Here is a 14,583-nt window from a genome sequence, read left to right on the forward strand (position 1 = left end):
TATCAGTTTTGATTATCCCCTTGATATCTTCCGCCTCTATTTTTATATTGATATACATGTAAAGCACTTTACACTGAAAAGCTGTATAATAGATAACACAACATGATTAACATATAAATATTGTTTGAAAGAATTCGCGCCCTTACTATCAGCAAGCTCAAACTTCTTAAACTGCTGTATCAGACATCCTAGCGTCATGCACTTTATATTGGTTAATATACTTCATAGACAATTTAATTAAGCAATGTAAAAAAATAAAGGAACATGCAGGAAAACATGTTTTTGTGCAATTCTAAGAACAAACTATAGCGAAAGTAAAAAAAAACAGATTGTGACATTTTGACTGAGTATGAATTTGCATGATGGGTGATGCATACATACCCTGTTAACGCACCTGGTCTTTCTCTTTTTGGGCTTCGTGATAAATTGCAATTAGATGGACACACTTACTTCTATAGAGTAAAACATTTCCAATCTTGCAGTAAAGTGTTATACAATTACTATTATATGTGAGCTCTAAAATTTTATGCTCACAAATTTTAAATACTTAATTTTTATCTTACCTAGAATGGCAAACACTTTTCTAATAAAGAAATGGACAAGACTGTATAAAACTTTTGACCTAAACAAAGACAACGTGTTAACAATTGCTGATGCCATTTTGTTTTCGTAAGTATATCTAGCGTAATCCTATGTACACATGTGGTTTCAAATTGTTTGTAAATGTAATGAAATAACATTCTAACGCTACCAAAAGGTGACAAACTATCAAATTGTTGGCATCTTATATCGGTTAAGGTTCTGATACAAGCATTTGTTGCCTGTTATTCTCTCTCTTACCTTGATAAATTGTAAGTATATTTCCTGTTATTTTCTCTTTCCTTGATACATTGTGAGATAGTTGCCGGATAAGCTGTGAGGGTTTTACTTGTTTTCTTTTCTTGATAAAGCGTAAGTTAATTGCTTTTTATTATATCTTTGAACTGAAAAAAAATATAACTGATCAAATGAAATTGAGAAATCTTAGAAGGTTGTGTGCTAAGCAGGTCATTCAAATGTATAAACTCCAAATTATTTTCAAATAAAGGCAACAGTAGTATACCGCTGTTCGAAACTCATAAATCGATAGAGATAAAAACAAATCCGGGTTACAAACTAAAACTGAGGGAAACGCATCAAATTTAGAGAACAACGACACAACAAAAACACAACATTAAAATGTAACACACACAGAAACGAACTATAACATAGCAATGGCCATTTTCCTGACTTGGTACAGGACATTTTAAGAAAAAAAATGGTGGGTTGAACCTGGTTTTGTGGCATGCCAAACCTCCCGCTTTTATGGCAACGTGAAACACAACACCAAAACGACAACATCACATGACAAGACCACAATACAAATAAATGGGAGAACATATAGGACAAAGAAACACACGAATAATAGCTAACAAAAGGTACTAGGCTTAAAATTCAATACGCCAGACGTGCGTCTCGTCCACACAAGACCAACCAGTGACGCTCAGATGAAAAAAGTTGAAAGACAAAACAAGGACAAAGCTGAAGAGCACCGAGGACCAAAACTTCCAAAACGTTGCGCCTAACACGGCCAGGGTTTTCTGCCTGGGACAAGAACATCCTTATTATTTAGAATAATTTGTAATTTTGAAAACAGTAAATTTTATAAAATGACTATATAATAGATATACATGATAAAACCGAAGTGGGGACTAACTACAGAATAAAAACGGATACATTACATAAAACAACTTAATCCAACACATAAAAATACACAGCCGAGTTAGCCAAAGCCTCAACGCACAAAGTGACGTCACATTTGAAAATATACACACTTAAAAGAAAATTTACTTATTTTAAGGTTGTGATTTTCAATATGTGTGCGTGTTTTACGAATTTTAACATTACATGTTACGTAAAGTAAAACTTAATAAATTGTAATGGGTGCAATGTGTTATAACGTCATAATTCTTATTTAATAAAATGTTCAGTTGAAGCCTAGGTTGTATTTACAATTATATAATTGAAAAGGCTAAAGGCAGTGAACTTCCAGCGGCGTTTTTGAATAATTGCTGCATTTTTCAACATGTATTTGCGCCTGTTTGCTCTTATAGCTAACGTTCAACAAAGACAATTTTGCCGTTTTTGTGCGGTTTTTTTTCATAGTATTGATTGACTTTTACAAGGCTTTCTGAATCTTTCAAGAAGCCTGATTATTGATGCTTTGTCCTCCCTTCTTAAAACATATATTGTTTTTCCAGCAGAAAAGCCTTTAGCAATATTGTTTAAAATGCAAAAACCATTATTTGAAATGTCTCACTCAAGAACTTGGAATATACAGCAAAACAGAGAATTCCACATATACCCTACTTCTTTCACAAAAAAGGAGATTGTAGAAAATACGTCCCTTTCTCTTTTTTGGTAGTATCATAAAAAAAGAACGATAAAAATATTTATGCTGGATATTTAAATTTACAGAAATCATACAAAACAATATACAGGCGGGTCTACAAGATGTTTGATTAAATATACTTCTGAAGTTCTTACCACCATTCCCTCTACAGTAAAATAACGGCCATGGTTTTCTGCCTGGGACAAGAACATCCTTATTATTTAGAATGATTTGTAATTTTGCAAACAGTAAATTTTATAAAATGACTATATAATAGATATACATGATAAAACCGAAGTGGGGACTAACTACAGAATAAAAACGGATACATTACATAAAACAACTTAATCCAACACATAAAAATACACAGCCGAGTTAGCCAAAGCCTCAACGCACAAAGTGACGTCACATTTGAAAATATACACACTTAAAAGAAAATTTACTTATTTTAAGGTTGTGATTTTTATATGTGTGCGTGTTTTACGAATTTTAGCATTACATGTTACGTAAAGTAAAACTTTATAAATTGTAATGGGTGCAATGTGTTATAACGTCATAAATCTTATTTAATAAAATGTTCAGTTGAAGCCTAGGTTGTATTTACAATTATATATTTGAAAAGGCTAAAGGCAGTGAACTTCATGCGGCGTTTTTGAATAATTTCTGCATTTTTCAACATGTATTTGCGCCTGTTTGCTCTTATAGCTAACGTTCAACAAAGACAATTTGCCGTTTTTGTGCGGTTTTTCTTCATAGTATTGATTGACTTTTACAAGGCTTTCTGAATCTTTCAAGAAGCCTGATTATTGATGCTTTGTCCTCCCTTCTTAAAACATATATTGTTTTTCCAGCAGAAAAGCCTTTAGCAATATTGTTTAAAATGCAAGAACCATTATTTGAAATGTCTCACTCAAGAACTTGGAATATACAGCAAAACAGAGAATTCCACATATACCCTACTTCTTTCACAAAAAAGGAGATTGTAGAAAATACGTCCCTTTCTCTTTTTTGGTAGTATCATAAAAAAAGAACGATAAAAATATTTATGCTGGATATTTAAATTTACAGAAATCATACAAAACAATATACAGGCGGGTCTTCAAGATGTTTGATTAAATATACTTCTGAAGTTCTTACCACCATGCCCTCTACAGTAAAATAACGGCCATGGTTTTCTGCCTGGGACAAGAACATCCTTATTATTTAGAATAATTTGTAATTTTGCAAACAGTAAATTTTATAAAATGACTATATAATAGATATACATGATAAAACCGAAGTGGGGACTGACTACAGAATAAAAACGGATACATTACATAAAACAACTTAATCCAACACATAAAAATACACAGCCGAGTTAGCCAAAGCCTCAACGCACAAAGTGACGTCACATTTGAAAATATACACACTTAAAAGAAAATTTACTTATTTTAAGGTTGTGATTTTCAATATGTGTGCGTGTTTTACGAATTTTAACATTACATGTTACGTAAAGTAAAACTTAATAAATTGTAATGGGTGCAATGTGTTATAACGTCATAATTCTTATTTAATAAAATGTTCAGTTGAAGCCTAGGTTGTATTTACAATTATATAATTGAAAAGGCTAAAGGCAGTGAACTTCCAGCGGCGTTTTTGAATAATTGCTGCATTTTTCAACATGTATTTGCGCCTGTTTGCTCTTATAGCTAACGTTCAACAAAGACAATTTTGCCGTTTTTGTGCGGTTTTTCTTCATAGTATTGATTGACTTTTACAAGGCTTTCTGAATCTTTCAAGAAGCCTGATTATTGATGCTTTGTCCTCCCTTCTTAAAACATATATTGTTTTTCCAGCAGAAAAGCCTTTAGCAATATTGTTTAAAATGCAAAAACCATTATTTGAAATGTCTCACTCAAGAACTTGGAATATACAGCAAAACAGAGAATTCCACATATACCCTACTTCTTTCACAAAAAAGGAGATTGTAGAAAATACGTCCCTTTCTCTTTTTTGGTAGTATCATAAAAAAAGAACGATAAAAATATTTATGCTGGATATTTAAATTTACAGAAATCATACAAAACAATATAAAGGCGGGTCTTCAAGATGTTTGATTAAATATACTTCTGAAGTTCTTACCACCATTCCCTCTACAGTAAAATAACGGCCAGGGTTTTCTGCCTGGGACAAGAACATCCTTATTATTTAGAATGATTTGTAATTTTGCAAACAGTAAATTTTATAAAATGACTATATAATAGATATACATGATAAAACCGAAGTGGGGACTAACTACAGAATAAAAACGGATACATTACATAAAACAACTTAATCCAACACATAAAAATACACAGCCGAGTTAGCCAAAGCCTCAACGCACAAAGTGACGTCACATTTGAAAATATACACACTTAAAAGAAAATTTACTTATTTTAAGGTTGTGATTTTTATATGTGTGCGTGTTTTACGAATTTTAGCATTACATGTTACGTAAAGTAAAACTTAATAAATTGTAATGGGTGCAATGTGTTATAACGTCATAAATCTTATTTAATAAAATGTTCAGTTGAAGCCTAGGTTGTATTTACAATTATATATTTGAAAAGGCTAAAGGCAGTGAACTTCATGCGGCGTTTTTGAATAATTTCTGCATTTTTCAACATGTATTTGCGCCTGTTTGCTCTTATAGCTAACGTTCAACAAAGACAATTTTGCCGTTTTTGTGCGGTTTTTCTTCATAGTATTGATTGACTTTTACAAGGCTTTCTGAATCTTTCAAGAAGCCTGATTATTGATGCTTTGTCCTCCCTTCTTAAAACATATATTGTTTTTCCAGCAGAAAAGCCTTTAGCAATATTGTTTAAAATGCAAGAACCATTATTTGAAATGTCTCACTCAAGAACTTGGAATATACAGCAAAACAGAGAATTCCACATATACCCTACTTCTTTCACAAAAAAGGAGATTGTAGAAAATACGTCCCTTTCTCTTTTTTGGTAGTATCATAAAAAAAGAACGATAAAAATATTTATGCTGGATATTTAAATTTACAGAAATCATACAAAACAATATACAGGCGGGTCTTCAAGATGTTTGATTAAATATACTTCTGAAGTTCTTACCACCATGCCCTCTACAGTAAAACAACGGCCAGGGTTTTCTGCCTGGGACAAGAACATCCTTATTATTTAGAATAATTTGTAATTTTGCAAACAGTAAATTTTATAAAATGACTATATAATAGATATACATGATAAAACCGAAGTGGGGACTGACTACAGAATAAAAACGGATACATTACATAAAACAACTTAATCCAGGACATAAAAATACACAGCCGAGTTAGCCAAAGCCTCAACGCACAAAGTGACGTCACATTTGAAAATATACACACTTAAAAGAAAATTTACTTATTTTAAGGTTGTGATTTTTATATGTGTGCGTGTTTTACGAATTTTAGCATTACATGTTACGTAAAGTAAAACTTAATAAATTGTAATGGGTGCAATGTGTTATAACGTCATAAATCTTATTTAATAAAATGTTCAGTTGAAGCCTAGGTTGTATTTACAATTATATATTTGAAAAGGCTAAAGGCAGTGAACTTCCAGCGGCGTTTTTGAATAATTTCTGCATTTTTCAACATGTATTTGCGCCTGTTTGCTCTTATAGCTAACGTTCAACAAAGACAATTTTGCCGTTTTTGTGCGGTTTTTCTTCATAGTATTGATTGACTTTTACAAGGCTTTCTGAATCTTTCAAGAAGCCTGATTATTGATGCTTTGTCCTCCCTTCTTAAAACATATATTGTTTTTCCAGCAGAAAAGCCTTTAGCAATATTGTTTAAAATGCAAAAACCATTATTTGAAATGTCTCACTCAAGAACTTGGAATATACAGCAAAACAGAGAATTCCACATATACCCTACTTCTTTCACAAAAAAGGAGATTGTAGAAAATACGTCCCTTTCTCTTTTTTGGTAGTATCATAAAAAAAGAACGATAAAAATATTTATGCTGGATATTTAAATTTACAGAAATCATACAAAACAATATACAGGCGGGTCTTCAAGATGTTTGATTAAATATACTTCTGAAGTTCTTACCACCATGCCCTCTACAGTAAAATATTGCAATAAAAACATTATGATGAGGTTTATTCAACCAGAAGTGGCGTTCAAATATGTACTTTTTTTTTATTCGAAATATCTACTCCAAAATCTTCAATCCCAATCCCAATCTTTACAATTATGCAATAATAGCAAAACCTTCGATTATTCTAAGCTTTTTACGCTACTATTTCAGATGCTCAATTGAAAACAGAGTTTTTTTCTACAAAAATTGGAAACGTTGATACCAATGCCTTGTTTTAGGTAAACTTGATGAAGAACCACATTAATTCCTACAACAAATACACCGAAGACGATATTATCAAAACGCTGGAATTTTTGATTGACAAGATATTGTTTGAGTTTGATAAATTGATTTTTCAGCATCACGATTGGTGACCAATACGATGTCGGTGACTCTACTCGCTAGCGACATTTCGTAGATCTGTAGATACCAGCATTGATGTATGACCTGTAATTTTTTCTTTTTTGTCCTTTTCTTGTTTGTATACGCATAAAAAATCGTTTTAATAGGGGTTTTTTAATAAAAATATTAACTTCAAAATAACTTTTAATCCGTATTATGGTTATCAGGGTAATGAAATCATCTTTCGTTTATTCTCAAGAAGAGCATCTCGTCCACCCATTTTTTTTTTTAAATATACAAATGAGGGATTATCCTGAACGGTTCCATACCGCGTCCGTCGATTGGCTGAAGGTCTAGTGCTATGCATGCATAGCCCACAATGCGTCATTCAATTTCTTAATACCTTTCCTAAATTCTTCCAAAGAAATAAATGATGTAAAGATTTGGTTTTGAAGTTTGGATGTACCTATAGAAAACTTATTTCAAACGGGATAGCACATCCTAATTGTTATGGAGATGTTGATTTCCGTGCCCGGACAATTATATACAATACTGGTAAACTTATCGATCCTTTAAATAAAGTTATTCTAAAAGGTTACCAATTCAACACTATAATTAGATCTTTGAATTTGTTTCTATTAGTATTAGTATTGATTTTCTTATCAGTAAATTAAAATCAAACTAAATATAATTTTTATATAATATGCACATCCATGGCTTTACAATCTATCGATACCTGTATCTTGGCATTGCACAAGGTGATTTTTCTTTCTCTGACTGTTAATGACGTCTTTTGACTAAATCCATTGTATGTTGGATGTGTACTGATTGATATTTAAGTCTAAAATGCATGATTATTTTAATAGATGTTATTTGGCTTTGAACTAGTTGTCAGTAACTGCGAGTACTCTCGGGTCTGTGCTAAATGTCTTTTTTTGTTTTGGGGATGTATAAGTTCCCTGCAACGTCCCCTTTTTGTTTGTTTTGTTTTTTCATAGGTATTCCTGTGTGTATCCATCTGATGAGTTTAGCCTTTTCAGCTGATTTTTATGAATTGTTTTTATGTTATACTTTTACACCACTGTCCCAGGTTAGTAGGGGGGTTTGGCGCCCGCTAAAATGTTTAACCCGCCACATTATGTATGTGCCTGTCCTATGTCAGGAGCCTGTAATTCAGTGGTTGTCGTTTGTTTCTGTGTACCATATTTGTTTTTCGTTCATTATTTTGTACATACGTTAAGCCGTTAGTTTTCACGTTTGAATAGTTTCGGGGCCTTCTCAAGCTGACTAAGCGGTATGGGCTTTGCTCATGTTACAGGCCGTACGGTGACCTATAGTTGTTAATTTCTTTGCATTTGGTGGAGAGTTGTCTCATTAGCAATTATACCACATCATCTTATTTTTATGTTTACTCAGTCAAAAAGTAAAATATCGAACTCCAAGGGAATTTCAAAACGGAAAGTCCACTATATAAAATGGCAAAATCAAAAGCTCAAACACATCTACCTATTTTTGACAGTTTTACCTATTATGTCTGTTTGTTTTGTTCACACATTGTTGTCATTATAAAGGAATTGTATGCGACTGTCATACAAATTAGAGGTTTAGTTTGCTATAGAACCGCGTTTAATCCACCATTTTCTACATAAGAAAATGCCTCTACCAAGTCAGGAATATGACAGTTGCTATCCGTTTGTTTGATGTGTTTGAGCTTTTGATTTTGCCATTTGACTAGGGACTTTTCGTTCTGAATTTTCCTCGGAGTTCGGTATTTTTGTTATTTTACTTTTTATCTAACGAATGAAAAACAACTGTCATATTCCGGACTAAGTACGGGCATTTCCTTATGTAGAAAATGGTGGATAAAACCTGGTTTTATAGCTAGATAAACCTCTCACTTGAATGACAGTCGCAAAGAATTCCATTATATTGACAATGGTAAAAACGTCAAAAAAATGGGGTACAGCAGTCAACATTGTAATATAATCTTAAATATTTTAAAAAAGAGACAAAGTACAAAAGCAAAAATGCAAGACAAGAACTCAAAATTGGTCATAGCACAATAACACAATTGCGGGATGTATAAGTACCGATCCTCGTCATAAGTATATAATAAAAAAATGGATAAACAGTCAAGGTTAAGAATATGCAAGGACAGAAAAGGGGAATTTTTACACGTAATTAAGATGATAAACAACGTCAGTACCTAGTATCTATACTTCAAGACCATCATGTATTATTTGTGAAGTTGAAACGAATATTTATCAACAAGGTCTTGGTATTTTCCAATGATCTTTTTTAAAAACACCAAACTGTCATAATAGGAAATAGAACACAATTGGTAAGTTTGGAGATAAGATGACTTGTTGGTTTCTTCGTTTAGGTGAACTGGTTGTGATGCTGACTTCTATCAATAGCTGTAACTGGTGTTTTATCGATTCATGTAATTATTCCATAAAGCACTTATGTAGGATTCTTCTGTATTACGATTACACCCCTGTTAACAAAGCCTTAATAATGTGAACATGCACCTGCGTTACATATCAACTGTGAAATAAAACGATATATGGGGAAGAGGGGATAACCCATATTGGTATATATAAGTATTTATAGATTATTACATGACATTTTCCATATTGGCCTTGGTATCAGCCCTAGACTCCCATATCAAGCCAGAGGGCTTTAACCCGAGGGCTTGATATGGGTCGTGGGCTGATACCACGACCAATATGGAAAATGACATGTAATAAAATTGATAATGGAAATGGGGAATGTGTCAAAGAGACAACAACCCGACCATAGAACAGCAGAAGGTCACCAACAGGTCTTCAATGTAGCGAGAAATTCCCGCACCCGGAGGCGTCCTTCAGCTGGCCCCTAAACAAATATATATACTAGTTCAGTGATAATGAACGCCATACTAAACTCCAAATTGTACACAAGAAACTAAAATTAAAAATAATACAAGACTAACAAAGGCTAGAGGCTCCTGACTTGGGACAGGCGCAAAAATGCGGCGGGGTTAAACATGTTTATGAGATCTCAACCCTCCCCCTATACCTCTAGTCAATGTAGAAAAGTAAACGCATAACAATACGCACATAAAAATTCAGTTCAAGAGAAGTCCGAGTCTGATGTCAGAAGATGTAACCAAAGAAAATAAACAAAATGACAGTAATACATAAATAACAACAGACTACTAGCAGTTAACTGACATGCCAGCTCCAGACTTCAATTAAACTGATTGAAAGATTATGTCTTCATCATATGAATATCAGGCACAATCCTTCCCGTTAGGGGTTTAGTATCATACCATCATAACATATATGAGAAGAACATAACCCGTGTCATGCCAACAACTGGTTTTTAAATAAATGTGTTTAGTGCCGATGCAAAGACCCTATAAGTGAATCAATATTAACGCCAAAATATGCAATCTTTAATGACCTGACAACAGTATCGTAACTATATCCCTTCTTAATAAGTCTATTTAAAGGTTTTGTTAGCTTCAGAGGTGAATACTGACATTTTTGTGCTTTATAAAGAATATTTCCATAAAAAATTGGATGTGAAATACCTGAACGTGTAAGAAGTCTGCATGTTGAGCTATATTTACGAATGATGTCCTTATACCGATGATAAAATTTAGTAAATGTTTTGACTAGTTTGTGATATCGAAAACCCTGGTGTAATAATTTTTCAGTAATACATAAATTTCTCTCGTTAAAATCTAAAACATTGTTACATACACGAGCGAATCGTACAAGTTGAGATATATAAACACCGTAAGATGGTGACAAGGGAACGTCACCATCTAAAAATGGATAATTAATGAAAGGAAATGAAAAAATCATCTCTTTTATCATATATTTTAGTATTAAGCTTTCCGTTAATGATATAGATATCAAGATCGAGGAAAGGGCACTGGTCATTGTTAGTATTAGCTTTATTTAAAGTAAGTTCAACAGGATAAATTTCTTTAGTATACATACTGAAGTCGTCATTATTGAGAGCCAAAATATCATCCAAATATCTAAAAGTATTATTAAATTTGTGTATCAGATGTTGTTTCGATGGGTCTTTGCTGATTTTTGTCATAAATTGTAACTCATAGCAATACAAAAAAAGGTCCGCAATAAGTGGTGCACAGTTAGTCCCCATTGGAATTCCGATAACCTGACGATATACGGAATCTCCAAAGCGAACAAAAATGTTATCTAGTAAAAATTCAAGGGCATATATAGTATCAAAGCACGTCCAATTGACATAGTTTTTTTGTTTATTGCTACTAAAAAATGACCTAAAAGAGTTTGAACATATATATTCACATTCTGACTTTTTAAATGTCCATTTAATTAGGTGTGTGAATTTTTTCTTAATGAGAATGTGAGGCAATGTAGTATATAGGGTAGAAAAATCAAAACTTTGAACAGATTCAAAATCACCAATATATGCATGTAATTTATCAAGTACTTCCAACGAGTTCTTGACACTCCAAAAGTAATTAATTCCACTATTTTCGAATGCCTTATTTGAACAATTTATTATCAGGTTTTTGATTGTACCAAGTGTACTACTAAGAAGAATAGACAATTTAGTAGTGGAACAATGGTTTGAAGACGAAATGAATCTATATTTGTAAGGTGTTTTGTGTAGCTTCGGAAGCCAATACATAGTTGGGAATTTCATTGTATTTGGTTCTGCTTGTAAAGCGGTAGCTAAAAGTTTATGTTTGTTACAGATGTCGTTTTCTGAAAATGGAGTCAGTTGGAATGTTGGTGAATTGGTGATTTCTTTTTTCAGAACCTCAATGTAAAATTTACGTCAAACAATAATAATATTATTAGCAGCTTTATCGGCCGGGACAAAAACAAATTCCTTGGCTAGTTCTTTTAGTTTATGTCTGATACGAGAAATAGGTTTATTGTGGTTATTGTTTCGAGTAAAATGTTCTTTAAAATGTTGAATACGTATATCAACTATGTTCATTACTGAATTAAAAAAAGAGTCCAAAGATTTTTTGTCAGCTTTTTCCCGTTTTATCCATTTCAAACAGTAAGTATGGAGTGAGTCGTGGATGATATTACGACACTCATTCCAATTAATAATTGACGGGGGACGATATTTAGGTCCTTTACTGAGGAATGATTTTAACTCTCGGTCTTGAACGATGTTAAGATCTCCTGTTATAACATGGGAAATGGGTCCATAAATGTATTTGGAATAACTGCAATTACATGAAGTAGGTGTATTTTCACTGATATTAACATCTTTACACAATTGGCTATAATTAAACACAAATTTCCGGGTAGATTTCTTGTAAATATAACAAATAAGAGGGAGCTCAGTATTATCAAAATATCCCGGAATTTGTTCTTTAACAGAATGGTCGTTAAAAATACCGGCAATATTTACAAAATCAAAACCTTTATTGACATACTTTATTTTAATAAACTGTTTTTTATGATCTTCAGGGCGATCAATTTTGGGAAACAGTTTAGAATAACAATATGCCATTATAATTTGAACGATTTCATACTTAGGACTGTTATATGAAATTGTGTTGCAATCCTCTAAAATTTTATTTAACTTATGAACCGGTAATGAACAGAGCTTTGTTAACAGATAATGTCTGCCGTTGTTTTTTGAAATAGAAATTAGGTCCGAAATATTGGTATGATTGGTCCGAAATTTTCTTTGATTGCGATTTTTTCTACGACCATGAGAACGGTTTTTACGAACAGTTTTAGAAACTATATCCAAAATGTTAACAGAATCGGTTCTTGATATATTACCAATTCCCATGATATTATCATTAAGATCGAGAGGGTAGACTGTCTGTAATTTTTTAATCCAATTTAATTCAATTATTTTCCGTGATCGTACAAACTTTGAATGAGATTCACCAGGCTGCTTATTTACTACTTCTAAAGGTTGAACTGCTAAATATTTAATAGGATGATTGTGCTTCTTAAGGTGTTGATAAATGATACTTTTGAATTTATTGGGTCTTTTAAAACGATACAGATGTTCTTGAGTGCGTTTAGATAAATATCGTCCAGTTTCACCTACGTACTGAATACCGCATCCCGGTTTGTTTCATGTGAGTAAATAAATAATAATCTATTTATCACAAATTTTCAAGCTGGAGAAAAAAGAAAGCGTATATCAAATTATGTTTAATATTTTTTTTCAACAAAAATTCAAAAATCATTTGAATAAAAAAAATCAAATAAATGTATCACAGTGAGTTAACAAAATTCGTATCACAGTGAGGAAACAAAGTTTTGTGAAAAGTTTAACAAATAATTAACAATAAACATATTATTTCTCAGAGTTATAAATATTAAGTGTTACATTTCCGATTGATGCTGAGGAAGAATACACCTTATCGCTAATTGGAAATCATTTCCGCTTGACTCGAGAATCTGTTCCGCTTGAACTTTCGATGTCATACAACAATCACTTTTCCATTGTGGCGTCATATATTTTCTATTATGACGTCAAAATTTTACGGGATCTTTTGTGATATTCAGTAATGGCGGACAAATAACTATTTCAACTGTTGATTTTTACATTTTTTTCTGCTACAGCAGATTCATAACTTTCTACTGTTTTACAGACTTCATTTTTTTTTTCATTGTGTTTTCATTTTTCATTTCTTGTTTGAATTTACTTGCATCGTCATTTGATACTGGGAGAAACCTCTCCTGATCGTCTAGCTGCTTCAGATGACATCTTGTTTACAAATAGTTTTTGATTGACAGGTTACCGGATTTCAAATTCGGGGGCTCGATATGGATTTCGAGGGCTAATATCGATATTGGCCCCGAGGGCAAATAACCAACCTTGACTTCCGGCTATTATTGGCCAGGCAAAAACGTACATATTAGTACAAAATGTGTGATAAATCTTGTTATTACCTTTATTGCTTTGACTGTTTCAGAGATAGATTTATTGAAAGCAACAACATGCAGGGTGAACAGGCTAAAGACTACAAGACAAAATATTTAGATTGGTTTCGAGATTTTTTCCTGAAAGGAGGAGAGAAGATGACAGAGGATAGTTTCGTTAATAAGATGACAGAGGAATATAACAAAGATGGTAAAGAATTTGAGAAAACTATAAGACAACATATGTCTGTACTGGTATCGATCACAGATGTTAACAAAGATAATATGATATCCAAAGATGAGTTTGTAGAGGCACTGAGGGCAATGGGATTGGTTACCTTTGATGAGAAGTATTTTAACGCATATCCTCAAGTTAAACCGAGTTGCATAGAAGCTAATCTATTTCTGCAAAGTTGGGTCGAGTATTGCTGTAACAGTGACGATAGTAACGTTAGTAATTTGGAGAAAGCTCGTCTGTATGGATTTAGAATTATTGATACTATTTAATGATTCATTTTCTTTTATTATTCAATCATATGACATTAGAATGAACACTGTATCACTAAAGTATCTATAGATAAATAATAAACTTTTTAAATATATTCTTTCATACTGCCAAGGCGTTGGCCCTCTCCCATTTTCAGTTACAAGAAATGAAAACCATTCGTAAATAACTATTACTACAAATAAAACGAATCCGAGTTTTGTGGTCCGGGTTTGTTCAAATTAATTTCAGTATTTTATACTATGGAATTCTGAGGATTGAAGGATATACAAGTAATAGCTTTTCTAAAAAGCTTGCCGTATTTTAGCTGCTTATACA

At 32.5% G+C, this 14,583-nt stretch overlaps 1 protein-coding gene across 4 annotated transcripts in view; it reads left to right on the forward strand.

Annotated features, from left to right (window-relative positions):
- LOC127707906 (sarcoplasmic calcium-binding protein-like) overlaps positions 1-14,362 on the forward strand; it is a 48,878-nt gene extending 34,516 nt beyond the window's left edge. For 3 of the 4 annotated variants that reach the window (XR_007985080.1, XR_007985081.1, XM_052212669.1), the window contains 2 exons: positions 568-669; positions 13,814-14,362. Coding sequence is in view for 1 of the 4 variants with exons in the window: in XM_052212669.1 (XP_052068629.1) it covers positions 569-669; positions 13,814-14,267 (555 nt within the window). In the remaining 3 variants the exon portion in view is untranslated. The remainder of the gene's footprint in view (positions 1-567; positions 670-13,813) is intronic. The other variant, XR_007985082.1, reaches the window with a different exon arrangement.
- The last annotated feature ends 221 nt before the right edge of the window (positions 14,363-14,583 follow it).

Source organism: Mytilus californianus, unplaced genomic scaffold, assembly GCF_021869535.1.
Source record: "Mytilus californianus isolate M0D057914Y unplaced genomic scaffold, xbMytCali1.0.p SCAF_7, whole genome shotgun sequence".
Lineage (NCBI taxonomy): Eukaryota > Metazoa > Mollusca > Bivalvia > Mytilida > Mytilidae > Mytilus > Mytilus californianus.